Below are 26,222 nucleotides of genomic sequence, written 5' to 3'. Positions count from 1 at the left end.
ATGTTTTAAAAATAAATAAAAAAAGTGTCGTGTTTTCTTACCTTGCACTTAAGGCCTATATTACCATCACATTTATTATCAACTCTAAAGAATGGTCTGCAAGGTCTCACACCTACAGTCCCCCAGCGCCTATGCCACTTCCTGTTTTAGAACCGTCCATCTCCAAACCAGCATCTCCCTAAATTAGGATGCTAATGTTGCAAGGCCCACTGTTGCGGTCCCAGGCTGACCAAAGCCCCACCTTATGAAGACAGTAGACACTCCTTGGCTTATACCAAAACCCTGATTTTTTGTTAGGTACTTGATGATATATTAAATAAAACACATTTGTAAAAATTAAAATATTTAAGCATTTGAATATTGTTTTCTGGGAATAGACTTTGTAAACATTTAGCAACCAGTTTATAGATTCTATTTTGTTAATTTCTGTTAACCAAAAATTCAATCTTTTGGCTGAGAATTGTAAAGAAGTTGAAGTTGGTGCCTTTGCTAAGTATGTGATAATAAATAGGCTAATATAAATTGAATCAATGTTTGACTGGTGTTGTAAACATTATTTTTATTTTATTTTACTAAAAATTAAAAATATTAAGGAAAGAGTATGTATCCGGATATTTACTATTACATGTATAAACCTGTAAGGCAACTTTTTCAGTCATTACAAACACTAAAATTTAAAGCTTGAAACTTTTTTGTTTTGAATGTATTCAAAATCGGCATTTACACTGAATCAGCTAAGCTACGATCACACGATTTCCTCATATACTAACTATACTATACTTATATAATATATATGAAAATGAAAAAAAAAAACAATACAATTTACAGTAGTCATGTAAGTTTTCTAACTTATTTCTCTTAACTTATCTACACATTTTGTCATAACCATACACATTTAGATGGAAGAACACTTGAAATGTTGTGGGAGTGTTTCCCCCCACTGAGAAGTGACATTTGTCATGAATGTGCTAGAAATAGCAAGAGCTGAGTGTGGTCTAATAATATCTCGCTCCTCGTAGACGCTCATTCAAGGAAAACTTGGCTCAGGCCTCCCAAGATCAACAGATTTTTGGCATGCCGTACACCTTACGTCTGCCCTAGTCCACTGGTCCCGACCTCGTGCTGAGTTGTGATTCACCAATGTTTTTATAACTTTCCGCTGTTTACCAGTTTAACTTCCTTATGTTAAAATATTTAATAGTCTGAAAATTGCATGCAGGGTGGTCATTTTTATTCCAGTTAATTCAATTTTTAATGGTTTCTACATAAGGAAACTGTAACATTTGAATATAAATTCATATGATCTGAAATATATATATATATATATATATATATATATATATATACACACACCACATATATACATACATACTAAAAGTTTACCAGTGGCTTAACACGCCATTTCTTGCAGAACAGCTGAAACATCAATCCATATCCTTTGTAAATTACATACCAAACACTCCTGTGATAAGGGATAGACACTGGAAAGTATTCTAGACTCATCGTCCACTTTTGAATGGACTTTAAGTTTAAAGAGGAGTATTTAGAGGTCCTGAAGTCGGAGAGTGATGAGTCGGAGTATGAATATTTGATGAATACCAATGAAATAAATTGAATTTCTCAGTAAAATTCTATTAAAGTGTTTATGATAAAACCCCTATGACAAAATTTAAAATGGAAATAGGCGTGTATCAAATACATATATGCTAACAATATTTGATTACTTTTTTCCATAAAATGAAATCATGCCTACTTTGCAAGTCACCTAGCTCGCTGTTTTTGCATGTTCTTTAAAGTATGCATATTTGTAAACCTGATACAGTACACTTTATGCCCTTGCTTTCCAATCTTTGTTTGCTATATCATCCTTTTCTCTTGGTTTAGTATCGAGTTATATAAATTTGTATATATCTAAAAGGTATCATGTGTTAAAAACGGACCCACTGCTCCCTCAATGGTTTTCTCTCTCATAAAAAATTGCACTTCATGTCTGGTACATTGCTCTGTGATTCCAATTGCAATCGTCTTAGACTCTCTATGCTTGTTTGTTTCCTCAGATTGTAAATCACAGAGCTAATGGCTCCTTGTGTCATGTAAGTGCCCGGTCCCTCTGATTTTGTTCCTTTAGGTACTGTTATTATGATGTCCTACAACATCAAAGGAAATTAATTTTGTATATACAAACTAAACTAAATGGTTTGAATTCCACACAGCTGTCATCTATAGCAAACATTAGATAATATTACTATTTTTGTAAATCCCAAATTTGGAATAAGTGTTGTATAATGAGTAGTATTTTGGAATAAAAATATTTATATGTATTATTCTGATATCCAAGCAATATCCATGCCAAATTTTGTTCAATTCTGTTCGCTAGACGTCGTGTGATTGGGTATCAAATAACTAAACATAAAAAAGTTATGCTTCACAAAATACTTAGCATTTATAATAAAATAAATAAATTCACATATACATTCTTAGGGTTCTGGTTGACATATAGGTCTGTTCATATTTCAAAAAAACACCCCCGGGCTACACCCACTGGTCTCTAACGTTGCACTACATCCACAATTATTATTAATTGAAAGAGCCTGTTAAATGTAAAAACCTTTCTGTGTAAACATTGTTTTATGACAGCACAACCATATGTTTAATTAATTTAGCCACTATTTCTAGTTTGTTTACATTTATAGTAGAGCAAGAGCCTGTGACGCCCAGGCATTCGTTATTTCATAAAAGCTGACAACTTGTCAGTATACGAGTACTATACAGGTATAAACGTACCTCGAGTATGGAGCCTGGGTCGCGGTGGCTTCGACAGGTAACAGGTAGTAAAGGTGAGTGAAATCACAGTTTAAATTCGTAATAGTGTAAAGCTCAGTTTTTATACATTTCAACATTAAACAACGATAGAAAGCTGCATGTGCGATGCCGGACACTTAGTATAGTTCCAACCCCCTGCCAGGCACCCCTAAAGTACGATTAATAAAAATAGTATTTTCGTCGTATTTATAAAACCTGAAATTTATATATGTTATTAAGGGAACTATAAAAAGATGTTTTCTCAGTTCCCAGACACTTTCTATGGTTCCTTCATGCAGCCAGGCACCTCAAAAGTTACTCTAGGTGCGAGCGGCTCTTAGACTATAGTCTTGAGAATATAGAGTGATAGTAACAACACTTCTTATTTTAACGCATTCTGCACCGCTGTTGAGTGTAAAATAAAAATATATCCAGATAAGAGATTTAAAAGTTTTAGTAAAAATATACTTTTAACTCTGCATTTAAGCATATATTAAATATGCAGTGCTTGGTTAGTACTGTTAGGCAGATATCAAAGACATAGTTACTGTCTAACTTTTACTTTAAAATTTTAAACACTGTTTTAAAATCCATCTTAGTTGTCTTTTGACAGAAGTAGGCTTATGGATTTAAATATACACTTTTGTTATATTTTCTTAATTTTGTAACAAGGCAAACTCAACATTTGCGTCTGAAATATAATTAACTTGAATCAGGGTGCTCATATGCGTGCAAAGCGTATGAAGTTGAGTGCGTAGTTATGGGTAACTGATAGTATTAATTAAAAACAATGAACATTACATCTGAAAATATACAAGTACAATGTCACCACCATTCACTATACTTACAGTTTTTCTTTTCATCTTTCAAACACTCTTCATAAATTGTTCATGATCTCTCTTGAAATAATTATTACTTCTAACAAAATGTCTTAAATGAAAAGGGTGTTTGATAAATCAATACCCATCTCATATTTTAAATAAAATATTTGATATTTTATGGTGGAATGTGTGACTGACACAAACAGAAAGCTTAATTCATAACGTTCTTTCCCTAAAGATGATTCAACTATATATAGTTCTACATGTGCTCCAGTTTAGTAAAACCTTATAAAATGACAGTTCATTATTGACTAAGTGTATACACCTACAAAATTGGGTATTGACTTATCAAACACTCGGTAAAAAAATTACAACTCCATTATTTATGAAGCTAAAAAAAAAAGTGTTCTGGAATGCATGTAACATTTTCCTAAACTTTTTGTATCTCGAATGGTTTGAGATATTGAATACATATAAATATCATGAGAGTAAGTTAATAATGTTTCAGTTGTCACAAAATCTACCTACTTACTCCGACAGCAGACGGAAGAACTATTTACTTTAGTAATTTAAAACATAATATTGGTTTTAAAACAAAATTCCTTGGTCATGTTTTATAAGGTATTTTATTATGTATATTTTGTCCAACATTTCACTTTCATTTTAAAATATTAAGAATTCTTAAAATTGATGGCTTTATCTCTTGACACATCAGTCCAGAACACAAGCAAAGGTGAGGTTAAGAGCCTGTGTTATTGTACTTGTCAGTCAACACAGAGTCAGTGTCAAGTGATTATACTCAGGGACAATACTGTCACTCCAAACATGCTTATCAGCTGCCAAGGTCTGTTCACATTCCTATCATCTGGGCAGTTGGCCCCCCTCCCCTTCGCTCCTTACCTACCTTTACTCCTAGGCCCCTGTAGCTTGAAACTTAATTTTAGCAATCGAGTTGTCGGTTATATATGAAAATTTGTCAATTCATTTAACTATATTTATTATTATTTTCGTCTTGAAGTATTTAAATTTGTATTACTGCTGCAACTGGACACAACTTTTCACCCAAAAGTACAAACGATTTCAGCAAGATAATGCTGTTAGTTTTATAAGTATTACTAGATATTGCTAGTTAGTTTTATAAGTATTACGAGTAGATATTGCTAGTTAGTTTTATAAGTATTACGAGTAGATATTGCTAGTTAGTTTTGAAAATCGTTAAGTAGTTTTTTTGCTTTTTACAAATGATATGTAGATTGGGAAAATATTGTATAGTCTTATTTTTTATGATGTAAGTTAGTTAAAAAAAAATTAAAGTTGAATAATGATGTATTCCAATTAAGGGAATACTCTAACTTTTCCATCCCAATGCTATTTAAATAGAGTATGAATGTTCGGTTAGGTCCATTTTTCTGAGAAACTATTAGAAAACTAACTATTTTTTGTACAGTATTGTTAATGACATAAGAAGTACATATTTGGCACTACTGGTGCAATTCCTAATAGACTGACTGTTACATGAATAGACACATTTTATATGATTTATTAACTTACAGAAGAGAGAGTGTCTTAACTTTATCAGAAAACGCTCCTTGAAATAGTTTTGTTTGTCTAGAGCGGTTTGTTTTGACCAGTAAAGTGGGCAGGACAATTATTGTCAGTGTTTGATACAACATGGTCATTGGCCTACAGTTAGTGAGAAATGCCACAGGCCCCATTATTCACCAGAAACTGCTGAAAGCCAAGTTTTGGCGACCATTACGAGAGATGAAAAGGTGGGGAACGTATGAATGGACAGCTTATGGAAGTGTTAGGTAGCTTACTAGACAGTAAAATGTCATAATTACCCATTAAGAATGACCTTGCTATTTTGACAAGTCTAAATAGAAGAAAATAAAGAATTGAAGTTAGAGATTCTAAACTTATAAAATAATGAAAAGTCCATAGTAAATAAATTAGTTGATCTGGTAAATTATTCTAATAGGAATAATCTTATATTTAAGGTTAAACTGCGCTGGTAACACACCAGACAAAAAAAAAAAAAATAGTGTCAAAATTTTATGTAGAAGTCCTTGGTACGATAGATTGTATCTGGGTAAATAGAGCCCATCCGCTTGACTGAGACAGAACTGCTGTAAATATTTATAATCAGTTGTGATGTCTGGTAGGCTACACGCTCTTAGTTACAGATTAGTGAAGATAATCATGAGGATACCAATGGCCTTATTAAATGTGTAACTCCTCGTTAAGGATTTCAAATAACACATCGGTACAAAGTTTAAATAACAACTCCATGGTTTGATTATGAATTTTTCCTAGCTAACCAGAAGACCAGATTTCACTTACTATCTCATACTTGACAACTGAGAACTATCAGCTAGGAAACAGGTATTTAGATTGTTAAACCTCTAGAAAAATTAATTCAAGTCAAGTTGGATTAGAATATATTATAAAGAAAATAATTTATACCTAGTTATGTAATAATAAAAAGCTCAGTTATTACAATAACACAATAAATATTCTGAGTCATATGACAGATTTCAAAAAGTATTGGCAAGCGATTAATAGAAAAAAGCCAATAAGCATTAGTTCCCAAGAATAGGTTGTACATTTTAAACATCTGTTAATTCCACCGTTATTTTCAGAAAACACTTTGTATGCTGAACTTTACATTAATGTTGAAGAACTTGATTTTGACTTAACATTGAATAATTTAAAAGGTAGTTATACTAAAATTGAACATTGATAAGGGTTGAATAGAGTTCTGTATTTTTTTTGACAAGTTACTGAATAATCAGTTATGGCCACCAGATCCCATACAAAATGTGAATAAAAAACTATATTGTTTCCACCTTACAAGAAAGGGGCAATAAATTAAGTAAAAACTTATAAGGGCTTAATCATTTATTGATTGTATAGAAAAGATATTTATTTACAAGTTTTTTAAACAACAGATTAGTTAGATGGTTATCTCACAATAGTATAATTACAGAGTTACAGGCAGGTTGTAGAAAACATTATGAAATCAGATATTTTTAATTTAATATACATTATAAAAATCTAAAAAAATAAATCTAAGATTGGTGAAACCAAATGGAAATTTGTATTGTTTATTTGTGGCTTTTCCTCAGGGTTGATCATATTAATAGAAACACTCTTGTCATTGAATAAAATAGGGTAAATGGTTTGAAAATGTTTGCATGTTACACCTACATGCCAGATGCCCAAATAAGACCAACTAGGGATATGTAAAAGTCACCACAATCATATAGGGATACATTTTTTCATGAGATCTAACAGGTCTTTTTTTTACTCCAAATAATACTTAATTTCCAACAACACTCAAATATAACTTTTTGTCCCATCACAATATAGTCTCTAATAGACTGTGAAAAAAGAACACTGTTCCATACAAATTATAAAAGTGTTGACAATAATAATAGAAGCCAAGCGGCTGACAGACAAGCAGTAAATATGCAGTGAAAGGATGCTAATAACATAGTTATGTAATGGAATGTTATATTGTAAGCCTGCACAAAATCTGCATAGACTACATAATGTGGTAATACAAAACCAGGAACTATATGATAACCAATTGATCAGTGTGTAACCACAAAACTATTACAATAAGTAACAGTGTGAGTGTGTGCTTTGATTTAGTCAAATTTCTGTAGTGTATGCTAGCACAATTTTCAACAGAAAAGTTCAAATAGCACCTTCTCTGATAAAAGGTCATTTACTCTTCACTAATTTCACATATACAAGAATTTATTCTCACTGCTTGTAAGTGTATAAAAGGGTCAATACATATTCTTTTTCGCAGATTAAAGGAAAATTTCTCTTGCTATATAAAAAGTTTATCCAAGAAAGCTGGGATTGTTAACAGATGAGTAATGCTTGGAATACAGTTTTATAGAGCAATCTGACGCTTTTGACAACATAAACATTTATTTAACTATAAAACATCTCATAGTTAAGCGAGGTATCTGGCATTGTCAAATAGTTCTACATGTAAACCGATTGTAAAAATTATTAGGATTCTAAAATCACATTTAAGCAATAGACAAATACAGTATACATCACTTGAAAAACCAGCCTGTGTTATATAACATTTCAAATACTTTTGAGTTTAGAGAAAGCAGTTTACAGCTGGATTCAGATAAATTACTAAAGTTTTTACAGTTTGATTACTTCATTCATACTATATGTTAAAATATTGACATGGAATTGGTATTCTCAAGGTAGAAACATGGCCTTTTGGTACTTTGGTATATCCGGAGGCCACTATTTTTAGAAGAGTTTTTCTTACCTGGGACGGATACCGTACCTAAAAAAGCTATTAGAAAGAACAGATCTTATTTAAGTTACTGTAAAAATTAAATGTCATTATGATAATCAGTTCTTGTATTCTGCCTCTCCAAAAGAATGTGATGTTGGCGAGAATGAGTCCATTCTGTCTCTTTTTACTATATTTTATTGGACTATATAAGTAGTTAAATACGTATTATAATATAAAAAGTTAACAAGCGCTCACGTGATCTGAGCTTAAATGTAATTAGTATTTCTACGGATGATTTTCCTTTTTTCGCCGGAAGCGTGGGCTGCCACCGAAGGCGTCACTGAAGCCCACACTGATAGCCAGGGGCATTTCCGATCCATACTTTCTCGACCTCAGATCATTTGCCTCATCGTCTTACTTTTCCGATTTCAGATAATGTTGGACATAGTGACTGGACATAATGTTGGGATGCAGAAAACAAAAACCAATTGTCATAAAGACACTAATTTTTACAATGAGTCAAATAAAGTCTGTTCTTTCTTATAATGTAGTTTATTTAGATACTCGGTAAGAAGACTTTAAAAAATAGTGGCCTCCGGATAATACCAAAGTACTGTGTTTTTGCAGACAACAGCTCATTTAAAATTATTTTTAGACATACTAATTATAAACTGAGGCCTTTCATGCAAGATAGTATTGTAGAACAATAATGGAACTTGTTTGTAATCATTTTAGTGTGAAATTGCAACAATCATGTTGACAAATGTATCGAGTTTGCATGTGGGTGAATACAATTTTAGACAAGGGCTATTGTACTAACTAAAAGTACAATTATTCTTGTGCAATTATTTAGTACAATTAAAAGTGCTAATTATTCTAGTATAACTAACAATCATAACAAAATAGTTCAATCTATTTTGTTCTAAAATGTTTGCATTCTGTGAGAGTATTGTCCTGAGCAGAGATGAATGTGCTTGTGTGAGATCTGACCTTGAAGCTAGAAATACTTGGACATGCTGTTATGTTGAGTCTTTACTTGCAGTATTGGCAACTGGTCTTGGTCTAGACTAGGCCAGTCAGCAATCACTTACATCTCTGTTATTGTAACTCTCACTTAATGTTAATAATTGTAAACAGTAGACTTCCCAGGCATGGAGTGCAGACCAGGAGACAACTTTTCTTGAAGGTCACAAAGACTACACGTTTTTGTATAAGACTACAAAAACAAAGACTACACGTAGTATAAACTTGTAAATACTAAATTTAATTACTTAAATCCTCTATTAAAATCTGGGTAATAACAAAAACAGATTTTGGAATATGACCCATACATAATTATTAATTATTATTATTATTAATTAACATTGTACTCTTTGTTTATTTTTGAAATAAAAAAAAACCAAAGCTTAGAACCTTCCCTCCTCTACACTTTTTAGATAAATTTAATCTATATCTGCCAATTTTTAACGCTCTTATGATGTAATTTCTGAGAGATTGTTTTGCATTTTCTCCAATCATAACCCCGAGAGTCACAAACTACCATAGTCTGATAATGGAAATAGATAAATGTGTATGTTTGTTTGTATGTGCTCTAGGGGCTTCTTAATTATAATGTGAACTTGTGAACATGACCAATACCGTAATTTTTAAAATATCCTCATTAAACTTTGTACAAAGGCAGTATTTGCGTATAGCTTAGATGAATACGTTTGTCAGTCCAAACTAATAAAAAGTTTCAAGATGGCAGTCATTAACATTTGAACAAACATTTTTACTTAACTAATTATCAACATTAGACTGAAACCAATACATTTCTTTTTACATAAAGTACAAAATTAAAAACAACTTTTAGTCTCTTAAGATGACTACCATTCACAATTTTGAAAAGGAATGGTTATATTTAAGTTATTATGTATTATAGCGCAAAACAAAGTGTTTTAGAATTCTCAGGTCATTTACAATAATGTTCTTAGGTGCTTTTTAATATCTCACAATATTTCCAGATAGCAGGCATACAAAGTTTTAAGAAGTATAAAACATTGCAGGAATAATTGTAAACGTGATAACTACTGTTAGTAGTTCTTACCAGATTTAGCCTAAGCTTAGTACAGAGGCTTGGTTGAGATTATTAGCCAGTTTCTTAACTAATAAAGAGTTACAAGATGGCGGACATTTGCATTTGGGCTAAGATTTTAACTCAACTAATTCCATTATAGACACGAAACAATACATTAAAAAATATTTACCCTACTATAAACAATTTTTATTCATGTACTTTTTTCAATATCTCTTAAGATTTCAGGATGATAGCCACTCAAAAGGTTGGAAAATGAACGGTTATATATAAAATTAATATGTATTGTAACACACACATTTTTAGAATTTTCAGGTCATTTATAATAATGTTTGTTCTTAGATGTTTTTTGATAGATTCAAACTTGGTATGGGACAACATTGGTTGAGTTCATTATTCAGTCTTAACCAATAAAACGTTTCATTATGGCGGTCATTCATGTTTTGGCAAAAAGATTCCCTGGGGTATTTCACAACATAATTCAAAATTGATGCATTTGTTAAATTGTCAAACTACGAGTATTTCACGCACTATTTCTTGTTTTTTTTTTTTATATGTCCTTAAGGTTTCAGATGGAGGCTGTTTTTAAATTAAATTAAGAATTATACAATTGAACTGTTATAAGTAAATATGTTTACAAACATAATTTCAGGTTAATTTGAACTAAATCAAGTACACTTTGTTATAGTGAAGTTTATATGATTATACAAATTTTTGTCATGTAAGGTTTAAAGATGATGGCCTTTCTAAATGTTTGAAAGTGTTCTTAGTATATTAACATGCAAATATTGACAGTATTTGTTCCATTACTAAGTTAATAATGTTAAATCTTTGGTTTGACATTTCGAGATGACAGTCATATTTGGAATTTACGTTTCTTCCGACCAAGATGAATGTTTGAAATTCAAGTCACTGAATTTCTTATAGTTTTCTGCTAAAAATAGGCTACTTTTTTATTTCCTTTTATTTAAGAAAATGAAGAACAAAGTTAGTTAAGTATTGCATTTTAAACTATCAAGAATGGAAAAAATATTTGTTGTTCTAGTCTATAGTCTATCTTATTAATGACAGAACGACAGACAATCAAACGGTATAGAAATTTTTACATCCCCGACAATGAAAAGAGAAATTGTGTCAGCCTACTGAGTGGCTTCAATGACGCTTAGCCAAATTCCATGGTTTAATATGAAACATCAAGAACTCATTCTTGTCTCTGTATTTAAATGAAATTTCATGCAAGTTTTAAGTCTTCAAATGGAGTTTTTCTTGAGATATCTTACTTCATGATAAATTCACATTTTCATTCATTAAATTGGGTTTAATATCAGTGTTTAAATAATAAGCGTCTAGACGCCAAGTCACCATAAAATAATGTTGGCTGTGTTGGAATAATTAGATTACATGTGTCACATTACATGTTAGGTTACATGTGTCAAATTTTAACTCTCTTATTAGTGTATTGAGTTTGTTTTCAAATTTATTCTGCTATTTTCTCATTGCCATCATAGTTACCATAAGACCAATGTAAATATATTTGCTAATGCTCAGCCAATTCCGATTGACATGTACCATCTTTGAACTCAGTGTTCTGTATATATAAATAATAAAGCTTCATGGATGGATGCACAATTTCAATTCTTTAGGTCATTTCCTATTCGAGCTTTCGTGCAGACAGACAGGCAGCAATGAAATTTTTTCAGCCCCACAAGTGACAGGCTTTGCTAAAGCTCAGCCAGCTAAAGTATTTGTAAATTTACATGCTATTGAAATAAATTTAAGGACTTCTTTCTCAATTTTAACCCATTTTTGAACTTAAATATAAAAAAACAACCGAGTAATATTCTGATAAAGTGAAAATGTTTACTAAGTGCCAGACATGTCATGTTTATAAAATAGCTTTTAAATTCACAGCGAGCTATTAAATAATGATCCATCTCCAAGTAATCCAAACACAATCCTGAAAATATGTCTCTTGAGCACTTTATAGTAATTAACAAAAATAATTAAAAAAGAAAGTGTTTGCACAAGTTGTGACAGATGAGGGGGAGGGAATGTGAGAGGAGGTGATGTAGTGGGAGTGAGGGAGGATCAGATTAATGCATCACTTAATAACTCTGGTGACCAGCACCTCTATGGTTTACAGCAACAAAATATTCATTCCTCAGCAATACAGCTTCATAACGTATTATTGAAATTAACAATACATCAAGGTGTAGAATTGGTTCAATTGTATATTAAATCATGCCTTCAAAATTTATTGTTTAACATAATATTCGCTTAGAGATGAAGAATCTAAACTAAATGCAATAGAGGTATTATTAAAACCATTTTTACCCTTAACACTATTGTCTGCTCCAATTTAAAAATGAAATAAATTTATTCATAGATTACTGGCTGATCATTAGCAAAGCCTATCACTCTTGGAGTTGGAGAATTTTCATTTCTGTTAGAATAAATAACTTTATTACAAACTCAGTACACCCATAAGAGATTTAATTGTGTAGTATAATAACCCATGTAGCCTAGCTATCTCAACACATACATAATTTTATAGCCATTTGGTATGTAGACTTTTATTATTTACACACTGATATGAAACACGATTTAAGGAACACAAATCTGAATGTATGACTTTAAATTTTTGCATGAAATTTCTTTTCTACAAGAATGAGTTCTGTGATGCGTCATTTTCGTGTCAACTTCTTTTTTTATAAGATTGTCCGTCTGTCTGTTTGCAGGACATCTCGAGAATGTAATGAGCTATATATATATATGAAATTTGCAACGTCAGAGAAGCCTGTTACGAAGTGTGGTTGAAACATTTTTACAAGATGGTAAAAATTGTTTTATTTTAACAACAACAAAATTAACTTGTTATCCTATATAAGTGTGATTTATTTTGTAATAAATAGACTAAAATTCTAAAGAAAAATCATTCTTAAAAATAATTTTCTACGGTTTATAAATTTTGCTTATAATTTCCATCACGAGTAAGGTGCATTCTAAAATTACAGAATCCACCAGAAGAAAACAAAAATACTATCGATAAGTAAAAATTAGATGCCAGGACTGACGTCTAAATGTTGATAACTCTAATGAGCTACCTCAGCTCGTTACTACAGCACAGGTGGTTGTGATGCTGATAAACATGTTATACAATTGGCGGTTGACGTCATAATGACAGTGTACTGAAGTTATAAGGTCCACTGGCCACTCTCAGCCTGGCTGGACTGCAGCGATAGCATGAGAAATTCACATAAATATACAGTAGGCTGGTTATTGCATAGTTTCCTCCATTTTCAGAATCACAATTGTATTAATTCCTGAACAGGCACAGTTGCAATGAATAGCCATTTCAAAAATACTATTAAAAGCTGGCTGTAACGAAGTGACCTTGAGTTTTCTCCATAAGAACAATTTTAAACATCATGTAATGTCACATCCTTTGTTTTTTTTTTATTTTTTTTTTTTTTTTTTTTTTTTTTTTTTTTTTTTTTTTAGTGTGTTGGAGTATGTCTCATTTTAAAGATTTAATTAATAACCTACACATCCAAACAAGTTTTGTAAGAGTATACTTTTTAATATGTAAACGATTAAGTATAAAAAATGAAATATCTTTGGAATAATGTATATAAATATTGAATAAACTGAATAGTTAAAAAAAACCAAAAATGTTGCTCGTATTTAGTAATTGCACACCTCTGTGCCATTTGACATTTCCTCAATAATCCACTATTCTAAAGTTTGCATAGTTAAACATAGGAATATAAATAAGGGTTTTAAATTGAGTCTTTATTTCCATCAGATTATAGATAGCAATAACAATAATTCAGTGAAAAATAAAAAAATTTAGATTAAAAAAATCTTTTTGAATTTGAAAAGTGACCTTTAGCTTATATATAAGCAAGAAGTTTATATACTGCAAGAAGCCTTAATAATTGTTTTTTAATATATTTCACTCATACAAGCTTTAGAACAGCAATGGCAGGTTTAAAAATTAATTGTTTGCTGTTTGTGCACACTGATTTGCGTGGAATTAGACATAACAAACAGTCTAATTCAATTAAGTAATTGACGATTTGCCCATAGGCGAGCTAGAAGAAAACCACTACTTATAAACAGTGGTTTCTTGTAGCAATATTTTGGCAAAGATTTCAAATATTTGAAAACTGTTTCTTAGCAATCTATTAGTTTTTAAACCTGCCATTGCTATTCCAAAGCCTGTATGAATCAAGTATATTAAAAACAGTTATTACGGCTTCTTTCAATCCTGGATGTAAGCACACATTTGCTGAAACACCGCACTCAGCAGTTTGCGCATTTCAACGAGCAGGCACCATTAGCCGTAGTAAATTTACAGTCTTCATTGAAACCTGTGTCAAAAATTAAAATTTTCAATAGTGATTTACAAAATCACATGTACAATTTAATGGTTTTTAAGAGCTCCATAATGTGACCAATGCCAAATATTTTGAACTACCTTAAAGAATGAACAAACGTTAGATGGTGATTTAAAAACAACTTTTGTTTGTATAGTTCAAAAGTTATGTATTACACTTATAATTATTATCTTTTATAACAATTACTACATTTTAATGTAACATCTGACATTGTACCTTTACTAGTTTGTTTGTGGTTGTGTTCAAATTCGGGTATCTTTTTTTTATCCCAGAGTACAGTTGGAGGAATTTAGCTGTGCTCGTAGGGCCCTAATACTACCCTTTCAACAAATAAACGCTATCTGTGTGGTGGGTTGCGTTTACGTGCTAGCCGCTGAGATGAAGGCGCAACAATCGCTTTTAAAAACTCACGATTTCGATTTGCAGATTAGTATTTACAAATACTTTATTTAAAAAACACGTTAAACAAGACTATAACAACTAAAAACAAGGATAAGTCCTATTATTGCTATTATTCGAGAGAGTCACAGAAAATGTTTTCGGGATGCAGCGCATAATGCTACCCCGCTACCCCTCCCGCCTATCACCACACACTCAAGGTCACGCGCACAGCTAAAGTCCTCGAACTGTAGTAGAGTGGTAGGCGGCACAGTGGCGGATTCCCTCTAGAAACATATCTGTTGATATAGAACCTTTATACATTTCTGTGCGGCACTCTCATTCAGACAACGTTATAATTACATTAGTCTTTAGTAACATAATATGACATATTATAATTATTTTAATGCTTTGTAAGTATTTTATTATAAATATGAAAAATAAAATCAAAATTCTGTCATCCCCAAATCTTGCTGCCCTGTGCTTGAGAATAGAATAGCTTATATCTAAATACAGTCCTGGATACAAGTTGTTATTTATTATTAATCCATAGAATAGACATGTCATATATTATGTGCATGATTGTTATTACCTATTGTAAATGTTGAATCATGGGCAATATATAAATAAATGGAAATAAATAAATAACTGTTTGGATTCTTATTAATTATATATTTTAAGTATTTTTCCAGACATTTACCATTGTTCAGTGATACAAGAAATTAATAACTTTACATAGGATATCTGCAATCTTTCTTCCCCACCTGAATAACTAAACTAATAATTAACTAAGTTAGAATAGACAAGTCATACCAGAGCCATGTGACAAACAAAAGTCAGGAAACACAACAAACAAGTTATGTGTTAACTCTCTGAAGATGTACTAATAAAAACACTGATTACTGAAACCAAACTAAAGAATACAGGCCATAATAGATCTGCACTGACCGACCAACCACTGAAAACTGACCAATCGCTAGTAGTAAATGGTGATTGTCATGGCAGAAACAAAATGGTGGAACATCAGGAAATGGGATTGGGCCTTTTTATTTTTATTGTTGGTTCATTCTAGTACTGTGGCACTGCATTTGTTTATTAGAAGTCTCTAATCTGTTTGATAATTTAAGTTTCCTTGTTACTTCCTTTTTTTAGAATTGATAACCAGCTTAATTTCGACTGATGGTTGACTTATCAGCTGATGCGCTAATTAAATGTACAACATTTTGATTAATTTCTTTTTAATGAAATGATTTACCCAATGTATTATGTTGGCTTCATCCCAATTCATCTAATGATCTTCGGACACAAAAAATGATGTTCAATGTTGTACTTTTCTTTTAACCCTTTCTTGTATTACTGAACAAGCAAATGTGTGGAAAAACCTTCGCAGCCCTTCCATCGTTAAAAACAAACTTTAAACAAATAAATATATCTTTAAAATGAGCATCTCATAATTCTGCAATTAAACATAAAGTTGTAAAAGTGCATTAGGTTTAACATTGATCTTGTGGGGTGCAATCAAAACGACCATCACTACAATAGATTGTTAAAAAATCAATCTACATAATTTTACTTCTATTTCAATGTGTTATCTAAGACAGGTGATTAAAAAATTGGATAATTGGGATTGTTTCAAATATATAAAATTTAAGCCATTTAATCGGACTTGTCCATTGGGTACAAAGGTATGTACAGAAAGACAACTATAGGATTCTTATTACTATCTATAGAGTGAATAAAACTATTATTAATTTTGATTAAAATTTAAGGATTATTGTATATTTTAATACTGTTTGTAATTATGGTTATTAATTAATATTAAAAGTTCAGAAAACAAACTATATGTATAAATAAAAAACAGTTTTTACTTTCTTTGAGTTATGTTTTTTCCTTCATAGGTTATATATTAAATTTACTTTAAAAATACTAATTAATGTTCTACAGATGTTCTCATTTAGGCTGTACAGTTGCCTTTGAGCAATCAGATGGTCAATAATTAATTTGCTTTTTCAAAAAGTGTACGAAATCCTCTAAATCCCGTGTAGTGCTTAGCTTGGATATATTGTGTAAATTTTTGCAAATTGTTGTTAAATCTGGAACTGCTAGTCATTTTTTCTAAAATGCCAAGGATTGTTTTCTACTACATGCCTTAAAAAAAATTTGTCATTTGATTTTAAAATGTTTTGTTTGTGATGTTTCCAGCTAAAGACAGATTTTAATGGTGTTTGTACTCATACTAAATAAGTTGATCTTTACAGAGCGTGCTTTATCATATTGAAGTATTATTTGACCATGATTGTAACACCTTAAGTACAAGAGAGCTTACTATTGTGACACAATATTTGTCTCTGAATCACTTGATGATTAGATTGTTAACAGTTTATTAGAAAAATATGATGTAGTGTAAATTGTAGGTACTGAATTATAAGTTTCTTTGAAAACTGGACGAATTCTTAATTGTGTCATATTAGAAAAGTTACAAGATTGGTCCATTTTCTTTAGCTGGGCAAACTTTTGTAGCCAAGCAAGTTGTATTAATTTTAATTTTTGTAAACATTTAAATTAATATTTAGTGATTTTTAATGAATGTTTTGAATATTGTCAAAGTAGAGTAGTGTTTTGAAAATGTTCTCCACCGAGCTTGGTTTTGTCAAATAAATCCTGATATGACAACAGAAAGTAACGTGAGTGAAGTCTAAGGATGATTGATTATGCATTGGCTGAGACTACGCCCAACCTTTTAGCATTTATTCATCACTTTTATTCCCATTTGTTGAAGCAGCACTTTCGGATTTCATCTCTGAACTTCCATTAAATTTTTGGCAAATATGGATTTATAAAGGGTATTTTTTGTCTTTAATCATTTTATATTTTCCACCATGCTTTAAATTTGTCAGTAAAATAACATGTATACTTGCTCTTATTAAAAAATGTATTTTATCTTGTTTTATAAAAACCTTTTTAGATAAGAATTTTTAAATTTAATAAATGTAAGAACAATGGTGATTTGTATGAAATTAATCACAAGGTTTTGTAATCAAAGTACCTTTTATTTAGTCCTAACGACTTTTGAAGAATTTGATAATGTTAGGAGACAGGTGTTATATATAACTAATGTTCTGTGTTTCCAACACAGTAGCTAGCTACACATAATATAGCTATGGTGGGAAGGGGTGATTCAATGTGAATATATATTCACAGTAGTTACAGTACTATACATAACTGTATATGTCTCAATATCTCATGGATTACAATTGTTTATCACAAAAATTGAGGTCTACATGATGTATTCGTTGCATGAGTAATGAAACAAGTAGTAAAGAACCTAAAGATAAATATATTCACAGTAGTTACAGTACTATACATAACTGTATATGTCTCAATATCTCATGGATTACAATTGTTTATCACAAAAATTGAGGTCTACATGATGTATTCGTTGCATGAGTAATGAAACAAGTAGTAAAGAACCTAAAGATAAGTTTTATTAGACACAGATGTAAAGAATAAACATTCAGTTTTAGTATTGAACAGTAGTTGAGTGTAAACAAGTAATCGAAGGAACAGCTGTTACTAAAATTTAGGTTACATCAATATCAACTGTTTATTGTCTGTCTACATTTGTTTATTGTTAGTATTATTATCGTGTTTTTTATGAACTAGATGATACCCTTAGAAAAGCCATAATATACCATTGTAAATACTCGTCTTCCTAGAGTAAAATATCTTCCAAAACTGTTATTTTCAATGCTTCAACGTATTAGAAAACTGCAGATCTAATGGTTACAAGTTCTTTTGCCTTACAAAAACACTTATTTTATTGTATTCCTAGCTTTTGAGAGTCAAGATACTAGAGATCAGAACTCAGAGGTTGAATAATATTTTTCTACTTTAGGTAAAATCCTTTGAAAGGGAAGTAAACATATCACATTGTTATTCTACGTCTCAAGTTTATCCTCTGTTGCAGAGACAGGATGCACAAGAGTCGTGTCGGCTCGTATGATGGCAAGATCGCAGGACTGTATGACCTGGAGAACACACTGGGGAGTGGGCACTTTGCTGTTGTCAAGTTGGCAAGACACGTCTTCACGGGCGAGAAGGTGGCGGTGAAAGTCATTGACAAGGCTAAGCTGGATGATGTATCGCGCGCTCACCTCTTCCAAGAAGTAAGCTCCTTTTTATTAATTTTTTGTATTTGTTGATTGTGAAATGTGTAATAGTCAGCTTTTTAGACTTTTTGTAATTAAAGTTTTTCATGTTTTATGAATAGTAAGTGTCATTTTTACAGTGTTTTTAAGTTATTATTCACTCTTAGTTTTGAGACTGTGCATAATAAACAAAGTTTCAAACAGTATGACTAACAATTTGTTTACATACAAAAAATTCTAATAAAACAATTGTTTTGTTATGCACCACTTTAGAAATAGTTAAAAAGCTTTTTTTGTGTTTTAAACTGTACTATTTTAGTTACTCTTGTGTTTGTCTTCTTAGAAGACAAATTTTCGTCCAATACTGCCCATGTGTTTACTTTTGTTCATGTATAAGACCATTACTTCTGTATTATTAACAGTTTTTATTTGCCTCACCTTGTATCAGTTAGACACAATGTGAAAGGGTTGAGATTTGTCAGTATATATGATATGTTTGTGTAGGTACGATGTATGAAACTGGTGCAGCACCCAAATGTTGTGCGACTTTATGAAGTAATCGACACACAGACCAAGCTGTATCTGATCTTGGAGCTGGGTGATGGTGGAGATCTCTACGATTACATTATGCGGCATGAGGCAGGCCTCAGCGAAAGTGTTGCTCGCGATTACTTTCGCCAGATCGTCCGTGCGATCTCCTACTGTCACAAATTGCATGTGGTTCATCGTGACTTAAAACCTGAGAATGTCGTCTTCTTTGAGCGGCTGGGAGTCGTCAAACTTACCGACTTCGGGTGAGAATTCAAATTTCTTTCATACCGTTCTTTCTGGCTTCCAATCATTATGATTATTCAAAACAATTAATTATATTTAAAAAAATGCAATTAACAATGCCATTGTGAAGTTAATATCATTAATTTGGAAATTGTTTTGTTTTTATTAAAATTTTCTAAGAATTGATTCGTTGAAGATAGAAAAATGGAACTTGATGAACTGTTTCTAGATCAGCCAATAATTTTTACTTTTCAACATATTAAAAATTGTTGATTGATGCTCTCGAAGGGGGATGCCTCGCAACTATTATAACCCACATTTTTATGAATTTTTGAAAACTGACTATAAAACAAGGATTTTGATGTAAACTAAATGTCATTTTTTTTAAATTTTAGATATTTTTTATCAAGATATAATTTAGCCCGATCAAACCTTACTAAGTACTACAAATTAAATTGCTGCTAAATGCTCAGCTTTGCATCTATTTTCAAAATAAAAGTACACAATTAATTTTCCAGGAAACTCGTTCTACCTAGCTGTAAAATTGCTTTTTCAAGTCCAAATTTAAATATAGTTTTTTTATCTCTAAATAATTGTTGAAAAGTTTCTCTTTATTTATAATTGAGACTTTAACACTTTCTAGCTGTGGCTACCGTAAGCTTAATTTTAGTAAGATTAAATCTAAGAACTTATACTAAGGTATTATATCCGAACTAATCCGTTTGCTCAATCTGAAGAAGCTAAAATTGTACTCTCAAATGATGATGGATACATCTAACAAGTGGCACCTATCTTGGTGAAGAAAACTAGAACAGGGTGTCCAGCAGCCTTGAAAATCGGGAAGAGCGGGAATTATGCTTGAATTTTACCTGGATTGAATAAGGCGGGAATTATGCTTGTATTTTATAGAAAATCGGGAGTTTTGATTTTTTTAAACGCCGCTGCCGTTACTAATGCAAGGCGTCTACTGCGACCGTCCCGGTCTTTTTGTCGAAATACACGTAATAAAATGGACACCCGCCCACTGCGGGCGGCCCGGCCCGGCCTTTTTGTGAAGTCGAAATACACGCAATCAAATGGACACCTACCAACTGTGGGCGGCCCGGCCTTTTTGTGAAGTCGAAATACATGCAATCAAATGGACACCCGCTAACTGCAACCGTCCCGGCCTTTTTGTCGAAATACACGCAATCAAATGGGCACCCGCTCACTGCGGCCGGCCCGGCCCGGCCTTTTTGTGAAGTCGAAATACACGCAATGAAATGGACACCCACCAACTGTGGGTGGCCCGGCCCGGCCTTTTTGTGAAGTCGAAATACATGCAATCAAATGGACACCAGCTAACTGCAACCGTCCCGGCCTTTTTCTCGAAATACACGCAATCAAATGGGCACCTGCACACTGCGGCCGGTATGGCCCGACCTTTTTGTGAAGTCGAAATACATGCAATCAAATGGACACTCGCCAACTGCAACCGTCCCGGCCTTTATGTCGAAATACACGCAATCAAATGGACACCCACCAACTGCGACCGGGCCCGGTCCAGCCCAGCCCGGACCGGTCGCAGTGGGCGGGTTTTCATTTGATCGTATGCATTTTGACAGAGTATAAAAGTCCGGGCTGGGCTGGACCGGGACCGGTCGCAGTGGACTCCGTGCTTAACACGAATGAAGGTATTGAAGCAACAGTTCGATTATGTTCACATCAATGTGAAATTGACAGAATACAAAGGAAATTTGGAAGTAACTCGCTCTCGTTGCAGTCGCCAAAAATGGCGTTGTAGTACGTTTGGCGAGAGATGGCATTTATATATGCTTGATGTTAAAGTAATTTGAAGAGTGGCTAAATTAATAACCTACGCGACTATATATTGTGTTTTTAATATTCGCATGTTGAAGAGGTTGCCTATTCTTTGAAACATAGTGATGAATATTAAATGTTTCAATTTAAGGTAATCGAAAAACGTGATCATGTCATCAATAATGGTGTACAATTGGATGCCTATAGAATTTATTTTAAATTTATTGGAGATATATAATTAATACAACACTTTTTTAGTAATCTAGGTGTTTATTTACCCTTGCTATACTATTAATGGTTGTTTTCATTTTACTTATTGTCAATAGCCTTATTTGTTTAAATTAATTTGTGCAATGAGTAAAGGTGCAATACATCGTTAGTAATTCAATTTTAAAGTTTTATAACTTTTACACATGTTTTCTAAAAAGAGTAAAACTTTTTTCTGTGACAAATTTATTTTTTAACACAAAATAAATTGTAAAAAAGGTTCAACATTTGAATAGCCCATGTTTTGGACTTTTTGAGTTTAATCCGTTTTTACAAAATGAATATTAATATATTTTTATTTATTTTAACAGTTATTTTGTTTTTATGAAAATTCACCTAAAACTAACCTAACCCTCAACTGGTTTAGAATAGTATTGTGTTTAATGTTGAAAGTGTAAGTAAGTAAAACTTCTTTAATTTAAAAGTAAAACTGTTTCTTTACTGTCCAGTGTTTTTGAGGGTTTGTTTTCAGACTTCAAATAAAAAATCGAAATCATTTACCTATTTGGATATTAAAATGTATTTGTAACAAACTGTTACAATATAACATTAAATTAATCTTTGGTACTTTATCATAATTTTTTATAGGCCTACAAGGTTTTTTACTATTTTTTTTTTAATAGTAACATTACACTGAAATTCATTTTAAACTAAATTAAATGCCACATTAAGCATAGTATTGTTTAAATAATTAATTTAACATATTTTATAGGTACGATTACAGTTCAATGTTTTTGAACACAAGGAAGTTCAATTATAAGTTATAGGTTACGAAAAAAACCTCATTTACTGTAGATTTTTAAATAACGAATTATAAAATGTTGTTAATAATGTATAAGGACATTAGTAATTTAAACAGAGGGCCTACTATCTTTGAGCATCATCTAAAATAAAGGTGTGTATTCTTTTAAGCAGTTATTTTAAAATATCACAATGCTGTTATTAGGCCTTAAATATTTGAGAAATCTTTATTGTTACATGGAAAGTAAACACTATTTCGTGACTTGATTTTGGCTTGTAAAATTGTTAGTTACCGATAAAGAGCCAAAAGTAAACCGCGACTATAGCCTTGAATTTTATAATTTTGAGCCTTGAAAACCTTGAAATGTGCTTGAATTTTAGATTTGGTCATTACTGGACACCCTGTAGAAGATGTTCTCAAAGCATCAATGGAAAAGTCAGAAGGAATAAATGGTCTATGTGCACACTAAAGCAATGAGGATTGGTAATAAAGACAGAGAGCCATAAATACAAGATGTGATAAGCCTAGAATCTTGTACCATGTCTTTAAATTACAAGCTCTTCCACTATAAGAGCATAAAAGATCTTTAAAGCAGAAATAGTAATTGAATGACTAAGTAAAACTTCACAGAACTACTATTAACGAATTAAAATTAACCGAGATTGGCATCTGATACTGTACAATAAGTATGTGACAAATAATTATTTACGTACAGCAAACTGATATAATGTAAATTTAATACCAAAGTTGAATTGTCTCCTCAACAATGTGCCTCACATGCAAATCAGTCTAGCTTGCAAAGCTGGCCACTGACAAATAGGATGTTATGTAAATATATAAAGTATAATAGGATAATTCAATTGTATCAGAACAGAAATCTGTTTAGATAAAAGGAAAGAACAGCAAAAAATAATATAAAAAACAAAATTTAAATACAGACATAAAAGTTACAATGTTCTTCTGATTTTAGTTTTTAGCCTACACAGCATAGCATTTGACGACCACAATAAGAAATATAATCTTGAAGGGCCAACCATTAATTAGCAAAGAGTGTAAAGAGTGCAGAAGGTACTCACTGGTAGCGATTGAGCCAATCGCCTACAAGGAATGTCAAGAAATAGCCAACACAAACAAGAGACTCAACCAGTTCGTAAAACATTGTACTTAAGCTATTTTTGTACACTTTACTATAACAGACATCTGTAACCTATAGTATATATTTTCCAAACTGTCAGTGTCTCAAATCTTTTTTCCCGCAGTTTCAGCAACAGATTCTGCCCTGGCCAGAAGTTGGAGACATCTTGTGGCTCTCTCGCCTATTCTGCCCCTGAGATTCTGTTGGGAGACTCCTATGATGCTCCTGCTGTCGGTATGTAACCATTTTTATTCATTCATTCAAATATTGTATAAATGTTTATCTATTATAACTATTTGATAAACTATGTAAAGTTATTTGTAAGTAAAAATCTCTCAAGTTTTAAGATTTTAAAAATTTTACATTATAAAATAGTAATGCATGAGCTTAATTCAGAGAGCATTAAACAATTGTGGTTTATTGTAAATGGTTTCAGGGAAATACACGTCGTGAGTTGGTAAATTGAAATCATATCTGTGTAAAAACTCAGTAGCTTAACACTTAACCGTATCACTGGTTTCTGAGACTGGAAGGGAATTTTGGCTCTGTGAAATTGGCACACCTGATTGTTTGATGGCTTTCACCCGCTCAGTAGCTCCCATCAAATAGTTATTTCCATCCTTCACTTGGCCTAGAGCTTTCAATTGGCAGTATTTTATTGTTTTCGTTACTGTCTCCTGTACTGTACCGGACGATACGCTTAATGTTAAGTAACTCCTGGCATCTGATAACAGGTACGTATTACCGTATGTTTCAAGTTTTGTGGGTGTATCTATCAATGTAACTATTATTGTACATAGTTTTTGTTTTTCGGTTCCCTATCTATTTTGTGTTTGACATGGCTCATTCACAGGATCTAAGAATAAATGAAACAGACTTCAGTGGTCATGTTTTGCATCTCCTTTACAACAATACAGCGGAAGAAAGTGACAAAGATGTGGACAATTTGGATCAAGATCCACATTATGTGGTTTTTTATGCTGAAAATGAAACTAGTAACAAGTAGTAGTAGATGATGAATCCCAACAATAGAAGTTGAAGATGACATTCATTATATAGTGGAAAATTTGAAAGAGTACACTTCTTGTGCTACAAAGATATGAATTTTGAACTAATAAAAGTGTTGTTAAGTTGATAAGAAATTTTCCATTTCACTCATGTAACATTTTTATATCACTTATATTGATATTTGGTAGTATTTGTTAAAAAATAAACAAGTGGTTGTTTTGGCAGAAAACACTTTTATTTTCCATTCCATACTCATATACGCAAATTATTCATAAAATGGTACAATTTACAAAATGTTAAACCTCTGTAATGCCAAATTTTAATTAATACATACATATATTGTATCTTACAGTGAATTAAATCTTGAGATTCAGGTCAAAAAGATAACTGAAATGGATACCAAAATTTATTTCTGGTCTGAGATACTGGATGACAATGTTAGTTAATTGAAAATAATGGTACGGTTAAAGTGTTAATTTATATCCCTGCAGACCTCAAAATGTTGAATCCTCTGAAAAAAACCCTGTTACATGATACATAGCATACACCTACCTTATATACAGGGTGGTCTGGGAGGAAAGGAAAACATGTTTACAGATGATTCTAGACCTAAAAACAAGACAAAAAGTTCATATAAACATGACTGGAAATGCTTTGTTAGTGAGATAAGACAAGCGAAAGATTTCACCTAGATCTCCATTCCAAGGATTAAATGAACCTGGACTGAAACTATTAGAACAAATTGTCTTGAGACTGATATTTATGTAGTTATGCTATATAAAAGTGCTTTATAATCATGTTATCAAGTTGTAATGTTATCAATTACTGTTTTATATTACATATTGTGCTTCCCAGACACCAGTTATTCAGCCATATTTCTGGGAATTTGTCTTTCAAATACTGCAAATCACTAGTTTTAATGCTGTACAGCTAATTATAAAGTGTTAAATGTTTGCTTTTCTTCGTGACAAACTCTATGAAAACTTCAAAATCAAGTACTGATTTTTATTGTACAGAGCACATAAACATTTGTTTATATATGTAAAATAGTTTTACTTTATATAAGATAATACAGTTGCCAACAGTACTACCAATAGAATACTACTATTGCACAGAATGGCACTAAATATAACTGTACTTCTGTGTCCAGATGTCTGGTCACTAGGAGTGATCCTGTATATGCTAGTCTGCGGGCAGGCCCCGTTTCAAGAAGCCAATGACAGTGAGACACTCACAATGATCATGGACTGCAAGTATACAGTGCCGCCTCACGTCTCACAGCCTTGCAGAATGTGAGTTTCGTCAGAACATGTCGTTTCTGGTTTTCTGTTGCTCATTCTCACCATTGTGTCATGCAGTATGATACAAATTTCATTGTTTAATATCAAAACAGCTTTATTATAAAGACAAATACAAGTCAGAAAGTAGAAACAGGTATTTTTCTGACGATATTGATGGTAAGCTTAAACTCTCAGTGGGTTTTATTTTCTTTTAACTAAAACTTTAATTTTTTTAAATTTTTGTAAAATATCATTGCTGGTTCAGTCGTAAGGAAAGTAGATTTCACATGAGGGTTTAGATGTTTGATTCACTCAAC

At 31.9% G+C, this 26,222-nt stretch overlaps 1 protein-coding gene across 1 annotated transcript in view; it reads left to right on the top strand.

The window, feature by feature from the left end:
* Positions 1-26,222, top strand: part of LOC124354211 (SNF-related serine/threonine-protein kinase) — a 60,840-nt gene that overhangs the window by 10,138 nt on the left and 24,480 nt on the right. Inside the window, exons 2-5 of the mRNA XM_046804497.1 lie at positions 18,719-18,917; positions 19,404-19,693; positions 23,742-23,851; positions 25,776-25,917. Of these exons, the coding sequence (XP_046660453.1) occupies positions 18,726-18,917; positions 19,404-19,693; positions 23,742-23,851; positions 25,776-25,917 (734 nt within the window). The 5' untranslated portion in view covers positions 18,719-18,725. The remainder of the gene's footprint in view (positions 1-18,718; positions 18,918-19,403; positions 19,694-23,741; positions 23,852-25,775; positions 25,918-26,222) is intronic.

Source organism: Homalodisca vitripennis, chromosome 2 (assembly GCF_021130785.1).
Source record: "Homalodisca vitripennis isolate AUS2020 chromosome 2, UT_GWSS_2.1, whole genome shotgun sequence".
NCBI classification, from domain to species: domain Eukaryota; kingdom Metazoa; phylum Arthropoda; class Insecta; order Hemiptera; family Cicadellidae; genus Homalodisca; species Homalodisca vitripennis.
Note: the sequence above shows the minus strand (reverse complement) of the source record. Positions and strands in the feature narration are given on the sequence as shown.